At 44.1% G+C, this 18674-nt stretch overlaps 2 protein-coding genes across 2 annotated transcripts; both read left to right on the forward strand.

Moving 5' to 3' along the window:
* The first annotated feature begins 107 nt into the window (after positions 1-107).
* LOC115151883 (beta-2-syntrophin) lies at positions 108-10099 on the forward strand. The gene is made up of 7 exons (XM_029696202.1): positions 108-1037; positions 4872-5082; positions 5210-5417; positions 7047-7189; positions 7407-7603; positions 8002-8192; positions 8291-10099. The coding sequence occupies exons 1-7, from the start codon at positions 317-319 to the stop codon at positions 8381-8383; spliced, it is 1764 nt and encodes a 587-aa protein (XP_029552062.1). The 5' UTR covers positions 108-316; the 3' UTR covers positions 8384-10099.
* A 175-nt stretch (positions 10100-10274) lies between these two features.
* Positions 10275-17510, forward strand: vps4a (vacuolar protein sorting 4 homolog A). Its single transcript, XM_029696203.1, has 11 exons — positions 10275-10504; positions 10958-11069; positions 11187-11331; positions 11665-11726; positions 11833-11952; positions 12093-12249; positions 14119-14267; positions 14475-14556; positions 14849-15068; positions 16226-16366; positions 16476-17510. Exons 1-11 carry the CDS (start codon positions 10484-10486, stop codon positions 16575-16577), a joined length of 1311 nt encoding a protein of 436 aa, XP_029552063.1. The 5' UTR covers positions 10275-10483; the 3' UTR covers positions 16578-17510.
* Positions 17511-18674: the final 1164 nt, after the last annotated feature.

Below are 18674 nucleotides of genomic sequence, written 5' to 3' on the forward strand. Positions count from 1 at the left end.
TACATGTCTGGGAATTTCTTGACACCCCGCCTCTTTCATGAATAAGTAATTTGAGGTTCCATTCATTGGCTGTTTCTGTCATCTGGCTCCGAGTTTTTACTCAGCAGGCGGCCCGCTTCAGCACCCCAAATGAAGAGGGAGTCCATCAGAGGCATTTGTTCCCTTCCACTTTTTTTTGTTGAAACATTTTCCTTCAATCTGTGCGTAAGTGGGTGTGTCAAATGTAGTGTAGGCTAGTGCTTGGGTAGCCTACGCACTCTGAAAATAGGAAAAGTTCATCATGAGTTTAGTCTGAAATCTACCGCGGACTACCAGGATGGCTGTCTGGACACGAGCGGACAAAAATGGTCAATTATACCTTTTGCTCCGGGACCGCTGGATTCGGGTAGCGGCCGAATTGACCCGCGAGACTTTCACATTAACGGCCGAAACAGAGATAAGCGGACACGGGAACAACTTGGATTACACCAATTCAGCGGGCCTGCGGAATGGAATGTCTAACGGAAACGACCCGGGTTTAGCGTCGGGAAATTCGAACCGTGGTCCAACCTCAAACCCAGAGCAACATCCGAACCATGGTGCGCTAGGACGAAGCGGTAGCCCAGCGCGCGGGGGCATCAACCGGGGTCACTACGACGGTTTTAATAGCCCCAGCTCTGGCAAGTATAATCGTGATAACGGTACGAACTCTGATTTTGGCAGCCCGGGGTCCAGTTACGGTAGTCCTGGATCTAGCTTCAGTTCCAGACATGGCGAAACTTCCATCAATTTAGAATCCGGCGCATCAGAAGCTGTGCGTAAAGTTCGAGTTGTAAAACAAGAGTCTGGCGGGTTGGGGATCAGTATCAAGGGTGGTCGGGAAAACCGAATGCCCATCCTCATATCCAAGATCTTCCCCGGACTTGCAGCTGATCAGAGTCGGGCTCTTCGGGTCGGCGACGCGATCCTGTCAGTCAATGGAAATGACCTCAGGGAGGCTACGCATGATCTAGCGGTGCAGGCTCTAAAAAAGGCCGGGAAAGAGGTTACGCTTGAGGGTAAGTTTCCAAACGCAATAGCGGGGATTTGAGAAGGCCAGTCAATCTGACAGCAGCCTTCAGTAGTAGCCAAAACAATGTTCGCTTTATAGCCAAATGCGACTTTATTCTGCCTCTTTCTTAGAAGATATCGCCAAGGATGCAGCTGTGGGACGAATATTGCATCAGGAAATAGACACACAGAAATACCTAAAATAAGATAATGAGCAGCCAGTTAGATGAACTGATTGATGACCAGGCTACTTTTTCATTTATTTTCAACGTAGCCAGAATTCTGGCCGTGGTTTTAGGCTACAATGTTTACTTTCTAGCACATTGCCAGACCACAGCGCATAAACTATATGCTACAATGTAACAAGTTCACACTCCACAAGCATTGATGGGATTTTATAGGGGGCGGTATCATCAGACTCAACGTAGCCCATCTTTAGGCCAATTGTAAACACGAAAGTATTGCACAGTGGTTACAAAATTAGCTACATTGTATTTGTGGCAGTGGATTATTTTAGATAGGTCATTGTATGCTAAAGCGGTGAATCATCACGTTTGTGTGCTCTTATATTGATTTTAAGAGCACTTCAGTGTGAAGCCCAGGGTTTGGAAACAACTGGTCAGGGGCTGAAATGCACTGTGGGGTGGTTAATGTTTTGCAAATGAACCCTGCATGAATACTGAATAAGGTTGGATGTAGAGATGTAGTTAGTGTGACGCAGTTTTGTCATTTAGCAAGTCAAATGAGTTCTCACTATAACCCCCAAAATAAAGCAGTATTTTCTGCTTCTCGTCTGAAATGGGCCTAATAGTCCAAAATAACTTTGTGTAATCTGTCTCTCCATTACGGAAAACCTGGGATTTTGTTTAAGGAATGTCCCAGTTGCCTGTCACTGTTTGTTAGAATGACAGGGAGTGAGTTGTGGTGTTTGTAAATGGACCCCAATTCCAATCTGTCTGCATTCTCCTCATCCTCTGAAGGTCAGAATGAGGTTTAAATTTCCAGACCAATATGTAATGTACACAATACATCAACTCTAGATATTACAGCAATTAGTAACTTCACATTCCTCAACCAGGTTGCTTCCCAGGCCTGTGTAAAACTCTCACACAGGCCTGGATGTTGTGTTTCTAACTAATACTTCACCGTTCATAATAAACATGAGCTCACTGTAATGGACATGGACTAACGTCATTCAGTTAGTACATTGGCTCATGGCTGTCTCGTTTAGTTTGTCTGCTCGTTGGTGGATAGAGGAGGAGGCCATTGTCTGGTTAAAAGGAAGAATAAGAACACTACAAAGAGACAAAGACTGTATTCATAAAATGGGGACAGGCCCGATTAGAGACAGTTATTTTCTTTTGTTCACAAGCCAAAACTTACTGACCAATGACCACTGAACATTTCACTTGATTCTGCAATGCATCATAAAAGCCACCACATATGAAGTATGAATCCAGGTTAATATTGTATGTCATTAATTTAAATAGCACTGTCGTTATTGATTAATATCAGTGGAAAGGCACATTTGCTCTCCAGTCTCTCTGTCTCATCGTTTTTTCAAGTTGTCTGTGTCTGTAAACAGAGATGGATATCCACAGAAATATCTGACCATAACCTACTCAGCTAAGACATTTGTTTGTGTGATTCATTGCAGGGACAGTGTAGCAGCATGTGCACTTTATAATGTTTATTTTTTTAATCCACATACTGGATATATACAATGCATCTGCCAAACGGCATGCCATCCTTTTGTGATCCAGGTCAGGGTGAAAAGAGGCGAGGAAGGGGATAGGTGTGTGTGTGTGTGTGTTTGAATGGGAGCAGCAGAGGGAGCTTTTTTGAGTGGGGGGCAGGTGTGTATATTTGAGGGGAGCAGAGGGAGCCTCTACAACTCCCCCCCCCCCCCCCCCCCCCCCCCATCTGGGGAGTCTGACACACTGTTCTCATTAAAGGCCTGGCAGCACACAGCCTGCGTCAGGGGGAGGGGGAGAGAAAAGAGGGTGAAGCTGGACAAACCACAGGGGGATTTTGGTCAAAAGAAAAACAGTGGTAAGGGTCTGTGGTGTAACCGATCACTTAAAGCCATACCCGGGTGAAGGCTACAAGAAGAAGAGAGCAAATGTCTGCATGATCAATCCATGGGGGATTGAACCTCAACTCCTTCAGCCAAATATAAGTTGGAGTCAGACAGATTCCCTTGGCTCTTCTCCCCTTCCTCCTCTGTCTCATTCCTCTGCATTGCTGTGGGCATATAGGTATGGAGGGAGAGAGACAAACTAGCTCCAGCTATGTGTGATGGCACCTCTAGGCACCTCGTCTCATCTCTCTCAATCTCTCGCTCTCTTCTTTTCATTCTTTCTTTCGTTCTTACACACACACACACACACACACACTGTCCTCTGTGTACTGCCCTAATTAAAATCTGAACTGAAGCTGAGTGACAATGCTGACAGTTCTAATGAGATCTTTAAACAGCACCAGAGAGGGACAGTGAGAGCAGCTTCTGGAACCAACTATCTGACTCAGAACTTTTCACAAAGTTTTAACTCCATGTTGGGTGTGGGACACACTTTCTCCTCGTTCAGTTCAACAGAAAACTCTGCCATAAAACACCAACTAGCCCAAACATCCTCCTTGTTCCACTGCAGTCTGCACTTACTCAAGCAGAGTGTTGGCAGATGGAGATGTAGTGGTAAAGCTCCAAGTCTCCAATATGTATCTTCCCTCTGAATGCGAGCCAGTGTCATAATGTCTTTGTCACCTATAGCTCAACGTATCATTGCTAAAGAATATCCATACAGAGACCAGAGCTACAGTACAGTGGGGACGTAGGAACACAGACAGAACCTGTACTTAAATATACCATGACATTGATAAGCACATTGGAACACTGCAGTGGGGTTGTGACTGGAAGAAGTCTTGACTGAGCATCTTTACAGTAAATGTATAATTACGTTAACTTGATTGGTTATTTATTACTCCTCACTAAACCATGTGGCGGTGTGTATTGGGCATATGCCACTATGGCAGTGAGTGTAATCTTTATTTTGCTCCATCAGGATTCGCAGTGTGACTGTAGCAGGCTCTGTCCATCTTGATTTCTTCCGGGTTGGGTTTGGGTAGGGGTTTCTTCATGCTCTAGCTCATGTCTAGAGGGCCAGCCGCTTCGTGAAACACATACATACACACATAGAGTACATATCCACACCAAAAGACTTGCAGAAATATTTACTGACACTGTTAGTAAGAACAGTGTGGTTTGCAGGGTCGGGGAAATGGGTTCCAATCCTTGACCTAGTGCCTCACCACTACCTCTACCACTACCTCCCTGTTTCCATCAAATTACACACACACACACAGTCCACCCATATTCATACTATATGTTTGGGCCAATTACTTTCACAACCCTAATCCTCTCCTACATGCAACAATTACCTCATCTTTTCAGCTCCTCATATCGAGTTTCTCAGTCAGAGCAGAGCGACCCAGAGGACAAACATACACCAGTAGAGGAGAGAGAGAGGAGAAGTGGAATAGGCCGCAGGACCAAATTTGGAAACTGAATTCGTGATTTCAGTCAAAGCCATTCTTCTCCAAGCAGCCGACCTGCCAAGCACACAACTGCACCGCCAACTATCCTACTCAGAGCAACTCCACAGGAGACTAATACATCTTTATAAGACAAGCATTACTCTTTAATTGAGCGTTGCAACTTTTCAACCACAGTCTGAAACATGATCAATCGTGTGTTGCGTTTAGACACACTTTTGTACAACTTGAGGTCTATGCATAATTAATCACTAATGTTCTTTATTTTGTGTCTTTCTGCGTTTCTGTAGTTAAATATATCAGAGAAGTTTCCCCACTGTTTAAGAAGCCCTCCTTGGTGGCAGACCTGCCGTGGGATGGGGTGCATCCTCAGTCCCCCAACTTCAGTGGCAGTGAGGACTCTGGGTCCCCCAAACACAGTGGGGCCAAGGACAGGAAGGTCATCCTCCTCAAAATGTGCTTCATCAGCAGGAACTTGACTATGCCTGACCTGGAGAACAGGTAAGACCTGCATTGCGTGCGTGTGTGCAATTGAAATGTGGCATAAGAGGGAAAATGGGAAACATAATGAGATTGTTGGTTTGGTATGTTTTAGTAAGATAATGATGAGGACTGTTGACTTCCAAAGGCTCTTGGAGCTGCACTCTCCTGATGGCCAGCATACGGTAGTGATGCGCTGTAAGGATGGCCCCAGCGCCCACTCCTGGTTCACAGCCATCCACACCAACATTGCTGCCCTGCTGCCCCAGACTCTGGCCCACATCAACTCCTACCTGGGTTCCAGCACCACTGGGTCACACCCCCAACTCAAACACATCAGCTGGCTGGCAGAACAGGTACTGCACTCATATAGGCCTTTAGAATAAATTACACAAACACACAAAATATTAAGCGAAATAATCCAATTGAAGTACTGTATGCTGCTGTCAAATACACGTATGTACAGATTCACACATACAGCATTGTGTAGTGTTGTTCAGCCTTGTGTAATAGTGCATGTGTACTGTGAAGAGTTTTATAAATGGGTCACTGTGTTTGTTCTGAACTTTCAGTTGTGATATTCTGTAGTCTTTTAAATGTGCTGTCTTATATGTTGTGCGAATCAGAATGTATTTAAAGTGCAGTTTACATGGGTCACAAGTCACAGCACAGGTCACACATAATTAAAAAGAACAATAGAGACAACACAATTGAAGAAAGGTCAACAATGGGGGAAAAGAGAAACAGCTGAACAAAATGAATGTAGCAAATAGTCCACAGGGCATAGCAGCATGGGAGTAATAGTCCACAGGGCATAGCAGCATGGGAGTAATAGTCCACAGGGCATAGCAGCATGGGAGTAATAGTCCACAGGGCATAGCAGCATGGGAGTAATAGTCCACAGGGCATAGCAGCATGAGAGTAATAGTCCACAGGGCATAGCAGCATGGGAGTAATAGTCCACAGGGCATAGCAGCATGGGAGTAATAGTCCACAGGGCATAGCAGCATGGGAGTAATAGTTCACAGGGCATAGCAGCATGGGAGTAATAGTCCACAGGGCATAGCAGCATGGGAGTAATAGTTCACAGGGCATTGCAGCATGGGAGTAATAGTCCACAGGGCATGGGAGTAATAGTCCACAGGGCATAGCAGCATGGGAGTAATGGTCCACAGGGCATAGCAGAATGGGAGCTAATGGTCCACAGGGCATAGCAACATGGGAGTAATAGTCCACAGGGCATAGCAGCATGGGAGCAATAGTCCACAGGGCATCGCAGCATGGGAGCAATAGTCCACAGGGCATCGCAGCATGGGAGTAATAGTCCACAGGGCATAGCAGCATGGGAGTAATAGTTCACAGGGCATAGCAGCATGGGAGTAATAGTCCACACGGCATGGGAGTAATAGTCCACAGGGCATAGCAGCATGGGAGCTAATGGTCCACAGGGCATAGCAACATGGGAGTAATAGTCCACAGGGCATAGCAGCATGGGAGCAATAGTCCACAGGGCATCGCAGCATGGGAGCAATAGTCCACAGGGCATAGCAGCATGGGAGCAATAGTCCACAGGGCATAGCGGCATGGGAGTAATAGTCCACAGGGCATAGCAGCATGGGAGCAATGGTCCACAGGGCATAGCAGCATGGGAGCAATAGTCCACAGGGCATAGCAGCATGGGAGCAATAGTCCACAGGGCATAGCAGCATGGGAGAAATAGTCCACAAAGTGGGTAGCGGTGCAGTGTCAGTACACCATGTTAAATGTATAGATATTGTCTGTGTGTGTTTTTAGTTGGCCATGTTGGGGGTTGACAGGAAGCACTTTGAGACAGAACCAAAGGAAGCTGCCGTTGCATTAACTTTCCTCTGGGCCCACCTAGCATGACACCCACACCACTACACAAACAGACGTGGAAAATCTCATCAGAAATTACATAAGCACTTTGACACACTTCTCTCATGCTGTCTGTCTTTATGGTGTAGGTCCAGCTGGATGGTGGGCGGCACCAGTTCCGACCAATCGTCATGGCACTGACAGAGAAGGATATCCTGCTGTTTGAATCAGTGCCATGGAACCGCGAAGCCTGGTCCACACCCATGCTCACACACCCACTACTTGCCACAAGGTAGGACAACAAGTTTGCAAGCCAGAATTAGAATGTAGGTTGTATTTCTCTTTGTCTGTCTCTCTCTATCTCTTTCTCTCTGCCATTTTCACTCTGCGATGTGTTGGCATTTTGTTATCATAACTTATGAATCACTGTAAGCTCTTTAAAAATCAGTTGTGGGAAGAGCAAACAGTGAGTTGATATAACCTTGTGGTTTGTTCCTGTTTCTCTGTAGACTGGTGCACTCTGGCAGTGCCCGCAGTTCCCCGGCGCAGGGAGCAGACCTGGTGTTTGCCACTCGGACGGGTACAGGGCGGGGCATCGAGTCCCATGTGTTCCGGGTGGAGACACACTGGGACCTGTCCTCGTGGACCCGGGCCCTGGTGCAGGGGGCACATGCTGCTGCAGAACTCATTAAGGAGGTCTCCATTGGTGAGTGTGTGTGTCTGTCTGTATGTCTAATGTTGGTTTGTCTAACTATCTGCATATATTATTGAGTGAGGCTTTGGAATCACATGATTCACTTCTCACAGTGATACAGGAAGTGGTGACAGAAAAAAGTGAATGTACCAAAAACACCAGTGGGGGAAAAAAGTTGTAAAGGAAGAAGCATAGTCAGTTGGGGGAATGTTTCCACTCAATAGAGAACAATAGTTGGCTGCTAGTATGTGCTGGAAATGTTCAGTCTTTTCCTTCCCTATTCCACTGCAACACAAACATGTTCAGAAACTCTTTCACACAGGCACATACTGTTCCAATTACACACACACACCCACACACACGTTTACTTTGCAGTACTGTTCTCACACTTCCCTCCCTCTGTACCTCAGGTTGCATGCTGAACAGGCAGGACGTTCGCCTCATACTGCACTATGAGAAGGGCTTCACTGTGACCCGGGAGCCAGGAGAGTCTGCAGGGGGTGCTGTGCTCTTCAGATACCCCTTCGAGAAGCTCAAGATGTCTGCAGACGACGGGATCCGCAACCTCTATCTGGACTTTGGAGGTCCAGAGGGTGAAATGGTAAGCTACATCACTGTTAGAGTGCAATGGTCTAAAAGTTCATTGACTGTATTGATTAATGTACTGTTTGTATTTTTTATCTTGTCTCTTTCTTTCAGGTGTTTGACCTGCACTCTGGCCCCAAGCCCATGGTGTTTGTTCTTCATTCCTTCCTGTCTGCCAAACTGACTCGTCTGGGCCTGCTGACGTGAAGAGGGAAGAGGCTGGAGTCGGGAACATATCCATAAATATTCTTATTTTTACTATGTATCATTCATCACAGCCTTCCGATGTACTTTTGGCTATTTTTTTATGTACTCTGTTCTTGTCAGGCAAATGAGTGATTTTGTGATGAACAGAGTACAAGTTTGTTCATATGAGCATGTGTACATGTAATTGGGTTTCCAAGTTGATGACTGCGTGTGAGTGGCCTAGAGCATACTGCCAGAATGAATGGGTTTATACTTTTGCATTTCTGTTGGCTTTATAGAGTGCCTGTTACCCAAAAACTGATTATCTAGCACATTATCCAAAATGACTGTTATAATCAGGATTGCCAACTGTGCCTTGTTACATGTAGTCATAAATGCTATTTTTAGTGTGTGTGTGTAAAAGTATTTTTTATTTTCAAAAGGTAATAGGTTTTAAAGCAAAGTAAGCTTTCAACAACATGCACAGCAATAGTAGTATTCTTATATGGTTAACATGCTATTTCTGTACTGTTTTTCAGTTAATTATTTTGTATGTATATCCTATGTTTAGCATGACTTGACTATGAAAATGTGATGCTATTTTTGAGCATTTACAAAACCATGGCGTAACGCCAGTGACCCCTGTCACCTGCCTCAAAGTCAACCTGCCCTCCAGTAGGATAGTCACACTGCCAAACCATTGTCCCATGCTGCCTGAGAATACCACTTCCCTTTATCACTCCCTTCTGCATTAGCCCTAAGCCAATGCTTTCTATTAAAGCTCATGAGGTCATACCTAAGCTTCTTTGCCTTTTTCTGACCTCATATTTTTCTGTGATTCCTGAGGAAGTTGCATACACACCATGTAAACATAATATTTACTGTCAATAGGCATCCACAGTAAAGTCACTGAGCTACAAGCTGTCTGCTAAGTGTTCTGGGGAATGTTTCCATCCAGTACATAATTAAAATAAGCGAAATATATACCTATAAAGAACGTTCAAAGATGTTCATTCAGCACTATGATATCTGAGAAAACACCATTTCAGCTGTAATATGGTACCTCATGTCCATTTAGTGAAAGGAAGCTTTGGATGCTTTTACTAGCACAAATGGGATGCTATTCTTTTATTTTGTTTTATCCCTGTATAAGCTTATCATCTTGCTGTATGTGACCTCTGAGTCCTACATATGTCAAAGCTCTTTTTCAGACCCTGCTGTACCACGTGATCACCCTAACAGCTTGTCTCAGTATGTAAGCGGATACTGTAAGTGGGGCCTAGTGGATGCTGCCAATTCTATGACTGAACTCTATCCCAATTCAGTCTCTGTAGGCCTACTTCTAATAATGGACATTTTTATCAATACCTGAACTGTTCAATTTCTAGCTTGATAGCCACCTTAATTTACCCATGAATGTATCTTAATTAGCATTTCACAGTGTCAAACTGTCATATCTTTCTCTTTTGGTTGTTTGTTTTGAGCTATATACTGTTATTGCAAAGAAACACTTTTTCTTTTTTTTGTGAAAGGGTTTTTTAACCAAAGTTACATGTGGCAGCTTGCATTCCACACAATCATTTAGCAGAGAAAGCACAGGAGAAACCCTGCTGCTGCAAACCTGTTATATGCAAAGTATTTTAGACTTCCAAGCCTGTATTAAGATGTATGATAATAATGTAATAATCTAAAATGTAAATATCTATAAGAATAAAACATGTTAATGTCCAACTGTAACACATGGATTTGATGTCTGTCATTGCAATGGAAAGAAAGCTGGTTCAGAAAAGCCTAACAAAAATCGATTTCGCAATACCGTGCCACTCCTCTCTTTAATAAAAGAATAATAATCTGACTCAGTAATTATCCTGTCCGCTAGGCGTCACTACTTCTGTTTTTCTTCTCTTTCATGAGTGACGCAGACGCTGCATGAATGTCTGTAGTTACCACTAGCTACGGTTGTTGCTGTTGCCTGGGCAGTGGCTGTCAAATAGGCTAGCGAAGCTACCTTTGTCATGATTTTGTAGCAACACCTCTCCTGAAAATATAGCAACCATATTTTGAAAGATACCTTGAATTAGCATCAGAGACGCTGGGCGAAGAGCAAAAGACTGAGATGAAATGACAACGTCAACATTACAGGTAGCAAAACATTAGCTAGCTAACGTTCGCTACGTTACTTGCTAACTTGTGTCAACAAAATCTAGCTAATGTTATCACCATTAGTTTACTAGCTACACTATTATACATTCTGATTAATAGTTACCAGTCAACTTGTTATTGAACTGAATACTGTAGCGACAACAATAACACCACATTTTCCACTGTTGGTAGTTTGACCATTGACACAAATAACTGTTACGAGGCCATGTATATTGTAATGGTATGTCTTGCAAACAAAATAGTTTGCTAGTCAAGTCTAGAGAGTACTAGCAGTTATTAGTCTGTAAATATCAGATATAATCTGTTACAGTTTATGGATTCCAACCTTAAAGGTAAATCTACAGTTTATTTGTTTGGTTTGACCCATGGTCTGAACCTGGACTCCCCTGTTTCATTTATATGGTTCATCCCTTCCTCTCTTCCCTCACACAGAAAGCGATTGATCTTGTGACCAAAGCCACAGAGGAGGACAAGAACAAGAACTATGAGGAAGCCTTGCGCCTTTACCAGCATGCAGTGGAGTACTTCCTGCATGCTATCAAGTGTGAGTGTGAAATGTAATATTTTTCTGTCCATAGTCCAATTTGTTTAAGCATTCAGAGTAGAAATTAGGTTGTTGTTTTGAAGGCAAAAAGTAATGTGTTTTGATCTCTTCTTCCAGATGAGGCACACAGTGACAAGGCAAAGGAGAGCATACGTGGGAAGTGTATGCAGTACCTAGACCGGGCCGAGAAACTCAAAGATTTCTTGAAAAACAAAGAAAAAACAGGGAAGAAGCCTGTCAAGGAAGCACAGAGTAATGATAAGTATGTTGCCACACATCTGTTCACACAGACACTGTCCTACATTAACACAAGCATACCTAGGAAATAACAATTTGCCAAACAGACAATATGAAGGAAAAAGGAAACCGCACACTGCTCTTGATAGTATCACTGATCTTTAATAAGCTTACGTATCGGCCTCACGGCCTTCGTCAGAGCTTTTGTGAGTTTTTTTTAATTAGCACCATTATGTAGACCTAGCCCCACCCACATCCGTTCCACGCGTCGAATGGGGTTGGAGTCGAGAGAAATCAAATAAGTGCCACATAGTCACCGGCACCAAATAGTTTGTTTCACATTACACATTCCTTTTAGGAGTGACAGTGACAGCGAGGGTGAAAACCCAGAGAGAAAGAAACTGCAGGAGCAACTGATGGGTGAGTGTGTGTTTCTCTCTTTCACACACCAGCTGTCTAAACTGTGTCTGTGATGTTCATGAGGGAAATTAACTTTGATGCTAAACTGATCCATGTCCTGGTACAGGTGCCATTGTAATGGAAAAGCCCAATGTCCGGTGGAACGATGTAGCTGGGCTGGAGGGAGCTAAGGAGGCCCTGAAGGAAGCTGTAATCCTGCCCATTAAATTCCCTCACCTCTTCACAGGTTAGACTGCCTTTTTTCCCCCTCACATATCTACTCTCTTTCTCACTATCTTCTGCATGGACATGTCACCATAATGATATAATACTGTATGTGTATTCTGTCTATTTGTTCATTATACTTGAATGTATCTCTGGTTGCAGGCAAACGCACTCCATGGAGAGGGATTCTTCTCTTTGGACCCCCTGGGACTGGAAAGTCTTACCTGGCCAAAGCAGTAGCCACAGAAGCCAACAACTCCACCTTCTTCTCTGTGTCATCATCAGACCTCATGTCCAAGTGGCTTGGAGAGAGTGAGAAGTGAGACATCATTTCTTATTTGTAATTCTACTGTTCATGTAAATCCCCATTATGCATCCATACCTGATTGGACAAAAAATAAATTCTCACTGATACTTATGTATCAAATCTAATTTTATTTCTCACGTGCTGAATATAACAGGTGTAGACCTTACCGTGAAATGCTTACTTACAAGCCCTTAACCAACAATGGAGTTTTAAGAATTTTTTTAGTAAATAAACTAAAGTTAAAAAAACGCACTCCATAACAATAATGAGGCTATATACAGCGACTACCTGTACCGAGTCAATGATCGAGGTAATTTGTACGTGTAGGTAGGGGTAAAGTGACTATGCATAGATAAACAGCGAGTAGCAGCGGTGTAAAAACAAAGGGGGGGTTAATGCAGATAGTCCGGGTGGCCATTTGTTTAATTGTTAAGCAGTCTTATGGCTTGTGGATAGAAGCTGTTAAGGAGCCTTTTGAACCTAAACTTGGAGCTCAAACGGTAGCAGAGAGAACAGTCTATGAATTGGGTGACTGGAGTCTTTGACAATTTTTTGGGCCTTCCTCTGACATGCCTATTATATAGGTCCTGGATGGCAGGAAGCTTGGCCCCAGTGATGTACTGGGCTGTACACACTACCCTCTGTAGTGCCTTATGGTCAGATGCATAGCAGTTGCCATACCAGGCGGTGATGCAACCCGGTCAGGATGCCCTCGATTGTGCAGTTGTAAAACTTTTTGAGGATCTGGGGACCCATGCCAAATCCTTTCAGTCTCCTGAGGGGGAAAAGGCATTGTAGTGCCCTCTTCATGAATGTCTTGGTGTGTTTGGACCATGATCGTTTGTTGGTGATGTGGACACCAAGGACCTTGAAACTCTAAAACTGCTCCACTACAGCCCTGTTTATGTGAATGGGGACGTGTTCGGCCCTCTTCCTGTAGTCCACGATCAGCTCCTTTGTCTTACTCACGTTGAGTGAGAGGTTGTTGTCCTGGCACCACACTGCCAGGTCTCTTACATCCTCCCTATAGTCTGTGTCGTCGTTGATCAGGCCTACCACTGTTGTGTCATCAGCAAACTTAATGATGGTGTTGGATTCGTGCTTGGCCACACAGTACAGGAGGGGACTCGGCACACACCCCTGATGGGACCTTGTATTGAGGATCAGTGTGACAGATGTGTTGTTGCCTACTCTTACCACCTGGGGACAGCCCGTCAGGAAGTCCAGGATCCAGTTGCAGAGGGAGGTGTTTAGTCCCAGGATCCTTAGCTTAGTGATGAGCTTTGTGGGCACTATGGTGTTGAACGGTGAGCTGTAGCCAATGAACAGCATTCTCACACAGGTGTTCCTTTTGTCCAGGTTGGAAACGGCAGTGTGGAGTGCAATAGAGATTGCGTCCTCTGTGGATCTGTTGGGGCGGTATGCAAATTGGAGTGGGTCTAGGGTTTCTGGGATAATGCTGTTGATGTGAGCCATGACCAGCCTTTCAAAGCACTTCATGGCTACAGACGTGAGTGCTACAGATCAGTAGTCATTTAGGCAGGTTACCTTAGTGTTCTTGGGCACAGGGACTATGGTGGTCTGCTTGAAACATGTAGGTATTACAGACTCAGACAGAGAGAGGTTGAAAATGTCAGTGAAGACACTTGCCAGTTGGTCCATGCATGCCTTGAGTACACGTCCTGGTAATCTATCTGGCTCCGCGGCCTTGTGAATGTTGACCTGTTTAAAGCTCTTGCTCACATCGGCTACGGAGAGCGTGATCACACACTCGTCCGGAACAGCTGGCGCTCTCATGCATGCTTCAGTGTTGCTTGCCTCGAAGCGAGCGTAAGTATCCTGTTGAATGTTTGTGCCTCTCTTTCTCTCTCTATCCATCAGACTGGTGAAGAACCTGTTTGATCTTGCCCGCCAGCACAAGCCCTCCATCATCTTTATTGACGAGGTAGACTCGCTCTGTGGCTCCAGGAATGAGAATGAGAGTGAGGCAGCCCGGCGGATTAAGACTGAGTTCCTGGTACAGATGCAAGGTGAGAATTTAGACTACAGTCTATACCCACTCCCCACTTTCTGCCAAGACAGCTTTTAGACTTCAGATCAAACAAACACCCCATCAAAGAGGACTTAACTTAAAAGTCTACTGCATCAGTTGACTTGACCTTTCCGATTCAATGCGTAACATGTTCTATATAAGCAACAGGCTTACATAGTCTTCATTCCTACTCTCTGATTGGCAGGTGTGGGCAACAACAACGATGGAATCCTCACCCTTGGAGCCACTAACATTCCCTGGGTTCTGGATGCTGCCATCCGTAGAAGGTCAGTGATCAATAAGGGGGCAGGTTGGGATGGGATATACAGTATGTTTGTTGTTTAACAGATTCACAAAAGTAATGATAAAGCCTGAATATTTGTTTATACTGTCTACCTATTAATGTAGATTCCATTGAGTGGAAGACCAGTCCTGGAGTTTTCTTGAAATGTTTGTAGAACAGTAGATAAGCACTCAAAATGGGAAATGTTTTGTGTTGTGATGTTCAAGCAAAAATTATTTCCTAATGGATACAATAGTCATGGTCAAGCATTCTCATCAGAATTATGTCACTGTCAGGTTTGAGAAGCGTATCTACATCCCTCTCCCAGAGGAGCCCGCCAGGTCCCAGATGTTCCGGCTGCACCTGGGCAACACGCCCCACAGCCTGAGTGACGCAGACCTTCGTCAGCTCGCCAAAAAGACAGAAGGCTACTCCGGGGCTGACATCAGCGTCATTGTACGAGATGCCCTCATGCAGCCTGTCAGGAAAGTGCAGTCAGCCACACACTTCAAAAAGGTAATTTATACCCATGATGTTCCCTCTAATTTCTTCCTCGCTGAGCAAATTTCAGGTCTGAATTTGTGAAAATTCAGTGCAACTTCCAGTGCGCGTTTACTGTGAACACTGAGGCTGTACCTGCTTTAAGTTAGTTTTAACAGTGGCCAAGTAGGCTACTGTGACTATTTGCTCATAATGTAGGTCTACCAGAGTGGCCTACCATCAAAAACAATGGTGGAAATACGTCCCATAACATTTTTAACGTTTAAATAGCTGTTCTATCATTCAGCCTACAGTAGCAGCCAATGTGTGGTATTCAATGTAGGCCTACATTCCATTGGAAAAAAAACTTAAAAAATGCAGGGCTTGACATGAACTTGTTTATCCACTTGTTCTTTAGACAAGGTGAATGAAAATGTTGTTTTTGATACAAGAAACAACTTTACAAAATCAAATGCATTATCATTCCCATATCATTATTAAAGAGAATCAGACCAATTATGCTACCCTCTGCCTATTGGCTACTTAGCTTATTCAAGCCTGCCTCAAAATACAACACTGCCCCTAGCAAAAGATATGAACAAAATGTGCTCATGTGGCTAAATGCAGCTCTTGCTTTGATCTCAAAACAAGCCCATCTACTCAAGACCACAGCTGGTAACACAGTCCAGTTCATAGTAAATAGCACGGATCCATATATGGCAATGGTCTATTTGCATAAAGGCCTACTGCAGCTCTGATTGGCTATGCCGCACAGGTCTGTGTAGAGTATGGGCTGGGTCGTGTGTAATAGAGTCCTACTCCGATGTGTTCTACCTACAACAAAACATCCTCCGTAGTTCGTTTTGTTTAAGTATGTTGCATTGAAAGTGGCTAATATTGAGTTGATTTGATCACAGTAAAGAGAAAGGTTGATAGTGTTCAGAGTGGAAAACTCTAGAAAGTTGAGTGAAGTTCAATCTTGTGCTTCTCTCCATGGGCTGATATTTCTTTTGCACTCTGCGCGGCAGTCCTGGGGAGCTGCGCGGCAGTCTCGGGCCCGCATGCAGATTAGATGGAACATTGCCCATGATATAGTAACTCTATTGCAGTCGACTCTTGTACACTACACTAAAGGTGTTTCTCTTTCTCTGCTATTAAGGAGATTTAAGAGTTTGTTTGTTGTGGTACTCAAGGTGCGAGGGCCATCCCGTGCCAACAGTCAATTGATGGTGGATGACCTTCTGACCCCGTGTTCGCCTGGGGACCCAGCTGCCATAGAATTAACCTGGATGGATGTGCCTAGCGACAAGCTGCTGGAACCCATCGTCTGCATGGTGAGAAACATCCACAACAGACACTCATATTTTGCTTACACATTCAGGCATTACACTCATATTTGTACAAATACTGAACAATGCTAATGGTTTGTCCTCTGCCCTCCAGTCTGACATGCTGCGGTCACTGTCCACCACGCGTCCCACAGTCAACAGTGAAGACTTGTTCAAGGTCAGGAAGTTCACAGAGGACTTTGGACAGGAGGGCTAAGAGGTCCTGGTCAGCCAGAGGCTTCACTACTCCTTACTCTGTTTGTCCTCTCAAGCCCCATTCATACAACCTCCTGCCAAGAAGTAGCTACAGTACTACCACACTACAAACTTGGATTTGTTCGACTAACCTGCATTGGCAAGAATGAAGGAGAATTTAACCTCATACCATTTCCCTCCGATCATACACTATTGCAGTCCTGAAGACTGAGACTATATATTTTTTGCCATCCTGCACTTTAAGTTGTTAATCATTATGAAGGAAGGGTGAAGAGCTTTTGAACAATTACATTTAACATAGCTCTTGTCTTGCATGTGTGTAAGTCATAGGCTGTGTTTAAACAGGCAGCCCAATTCTGTTTTTTTTTTTCACTAATTTGTCTTTTGACTAATCAGATCAGCGCTAAAGATCTGATGTGAATGGTCAAAATACCTATTAGTGGAAAACAATATCAGAATTGGGCTGCCTGTTTCAACACAGCCTTAATGTATGTCTTGTGTAGGAGCGCTCTGCTTTTAAATTAATTGAGTTGACTGAGCATAGCTACCCCCTCTCCCAGTCCCCACTAGAGCTGCCCCTGTTACAGGCAGTGTTACTTACACTATTTATTTTATTATATTTTATCTGGTCAAGATGTGTTGAGTGACTGAGGACCCAGCTGATCATTGACTGGGAGAGGTGTTTACATTTCACTATTTCTCTGACATGTTATGTGAATGAAGATGGGGACAAGAGCCCTTTTCTATTTCTGGATCTGAGCACTGAAAATAATAGTTCCATGACAGACATGATCATATTGTTCCTATATGTCATAATAGTATTGCTGTGTCTGTATAGTTGGGGGTGTCTGTTCTGGACCCAAAGGGGATCTCACTGCAGTTACACATATCCATGATAACCTGACTTAGTAAATCCAGAATTCTAAAATAAAAAGATGTTTGTTATTATTCCATTTCAACTTTACATTATCCATGTTATTACAGTTGAAGTCGGAAGTTTACATACACCTTAGCCAAATACATTTAAACAAAGTTTTTCACAATTCCTGACATTTTATCCTAGAAAAATCCCTGTTTTAGGTCAGTTAGGATCACCACTTTATTTTAAGAATGTGAAATGTCAGAATAATAGTAGAGAATTATTTGTTTCAGCTGTGGGTCAGAAGTTTACATACACTCAATTAGTATTTGGTAGCATTGCCTTTTTATTGTTTAACTTGGGTCAAATGTTTCAGGTAGCCTTCCACAAGCTTCCCACAATAAGTTGGGTGAATTTTGGCCCATTCCTCGTGACAGAGCTGGTGTAACTGAGTCAGGTTTGTAGGCCTCCTTGCTCGCACACACTTTTTCAGTTCTGCCCACAAATTGTCTATGGGACTGAGGTCAGGGCTTTGTGATGGCCACTCCAATACCTTGCCTTTGTTGTCCGTAAGCCATTTTGCCACAACTTTGGAAGTATGCTTGGGGTCATTGTCCATTTGCTTTAACTTCCTGACTGATGTCTTGAGATATTGCTTCAATATATCCACATAATTTTCCATCCTCATGATGCCATCTATTTTGTGAAGTGCACCAGTACCTCCTGCAGCAAAGCGCCACCCCATGCTTCACGGTTGGGATGGTGTTCTTCGGCTTGCAAGCCTCCCCCTTTCTCCGAACATAACGATGGGCATTATGGCCAAACAGTGCTATTTTTGTTTCATCAGACCAGAGGACATTTCTCCAAAAAGTATGATCTTTGTCCCCATGTGCAGTTGCAAACCGTAGTCTGGCTTTTTTATGGCGGTTTTGGAGCAGTGGCTTCTTCCTTGCCGAGCGGCCTTTCAGGTTATGCCGACATAGGGCACGTTTTACTGTGGCTATAGATACTTTTGTACCGGTTTCCTCCAGCATCTTCACAAGGTCGTTTGCTGTTGTTCTGGGATTGATTTGCACTTTTCGCACCAAAGTACGTTCATCTCTAGGAGACAGAAAATCTCTCCTTCCTGAGCGGTATGACGGCTGCGTGGTCCCATGGTGTTTATACTTGCGTATTATTGTTTGTACAGATGAACGTGGTACCTTCAGCAATTTGGAAATTGCTCCCAAGGAAGAACCA

The sequence above is a fragment of the Salmo trutta genome, chromosome 17 (genome assembly GCF_901001165.1).
Source record: "Salmo trutta chromosome 17, fSalTru1.1, whole genome shotgun sequence".
In the NCBI taxonomy this organism is placed as follows: Eukaryota; Metazoa; Chordata; class Actinopteri; order Salmoniformes; family Salmonidae; genus Salmo; species Salmo trutta.

What these genes read in the sequence shown, in the direction of transcription:
- LOC115151883 (XM_029696202.1), top strand. Translation starts at nt 317, where the DNA reads ATGGCTGTCTGGACACGAGCGGACAAAAATGGTCAATTATACCTTTTG. An exon ending in GAAAGAGGTTACGCTTGAGG is followed by an intron (nt 1,038 to 4,871) that starts GTAAGTTTCCAA and finishes GCGTTTCTGTAG; the next exon opens with TTAAATATATCAGAGAAGTT. An exon ending in CATTAAGGAGGTCTCCATTG is followed by an intron (nt 7,604 to 8,001) that starts GTGAGTGTGTGT and finishes TCTGTACCTCAG; the next exon opens with GTTGCATGCTGAACAGGCAG.
- vps4a (XM_029696203.1), top strand. Translation starts at nt 10,484, where the DNA reads ATGACAACGTCAACATTACAG. An exon ending in CTTCCTGCATGCTATCAAGT is followed by an intron (nt 11,070 to 11,186) that starts GTGAGTGTGAAA and finishes CTCTTCTTCCAG; the next exon opens with ATGAGGCACACAGTGACAAG. An exon ending in CAGCCACACACTTCAAAAAG is followed by an intron (nt 15,069 to 16,225) that starts GTAATTTATACC and finishes GTGGTACTCAAG; the next exon opens with GTGCGAGGGCCATCCCGTGC.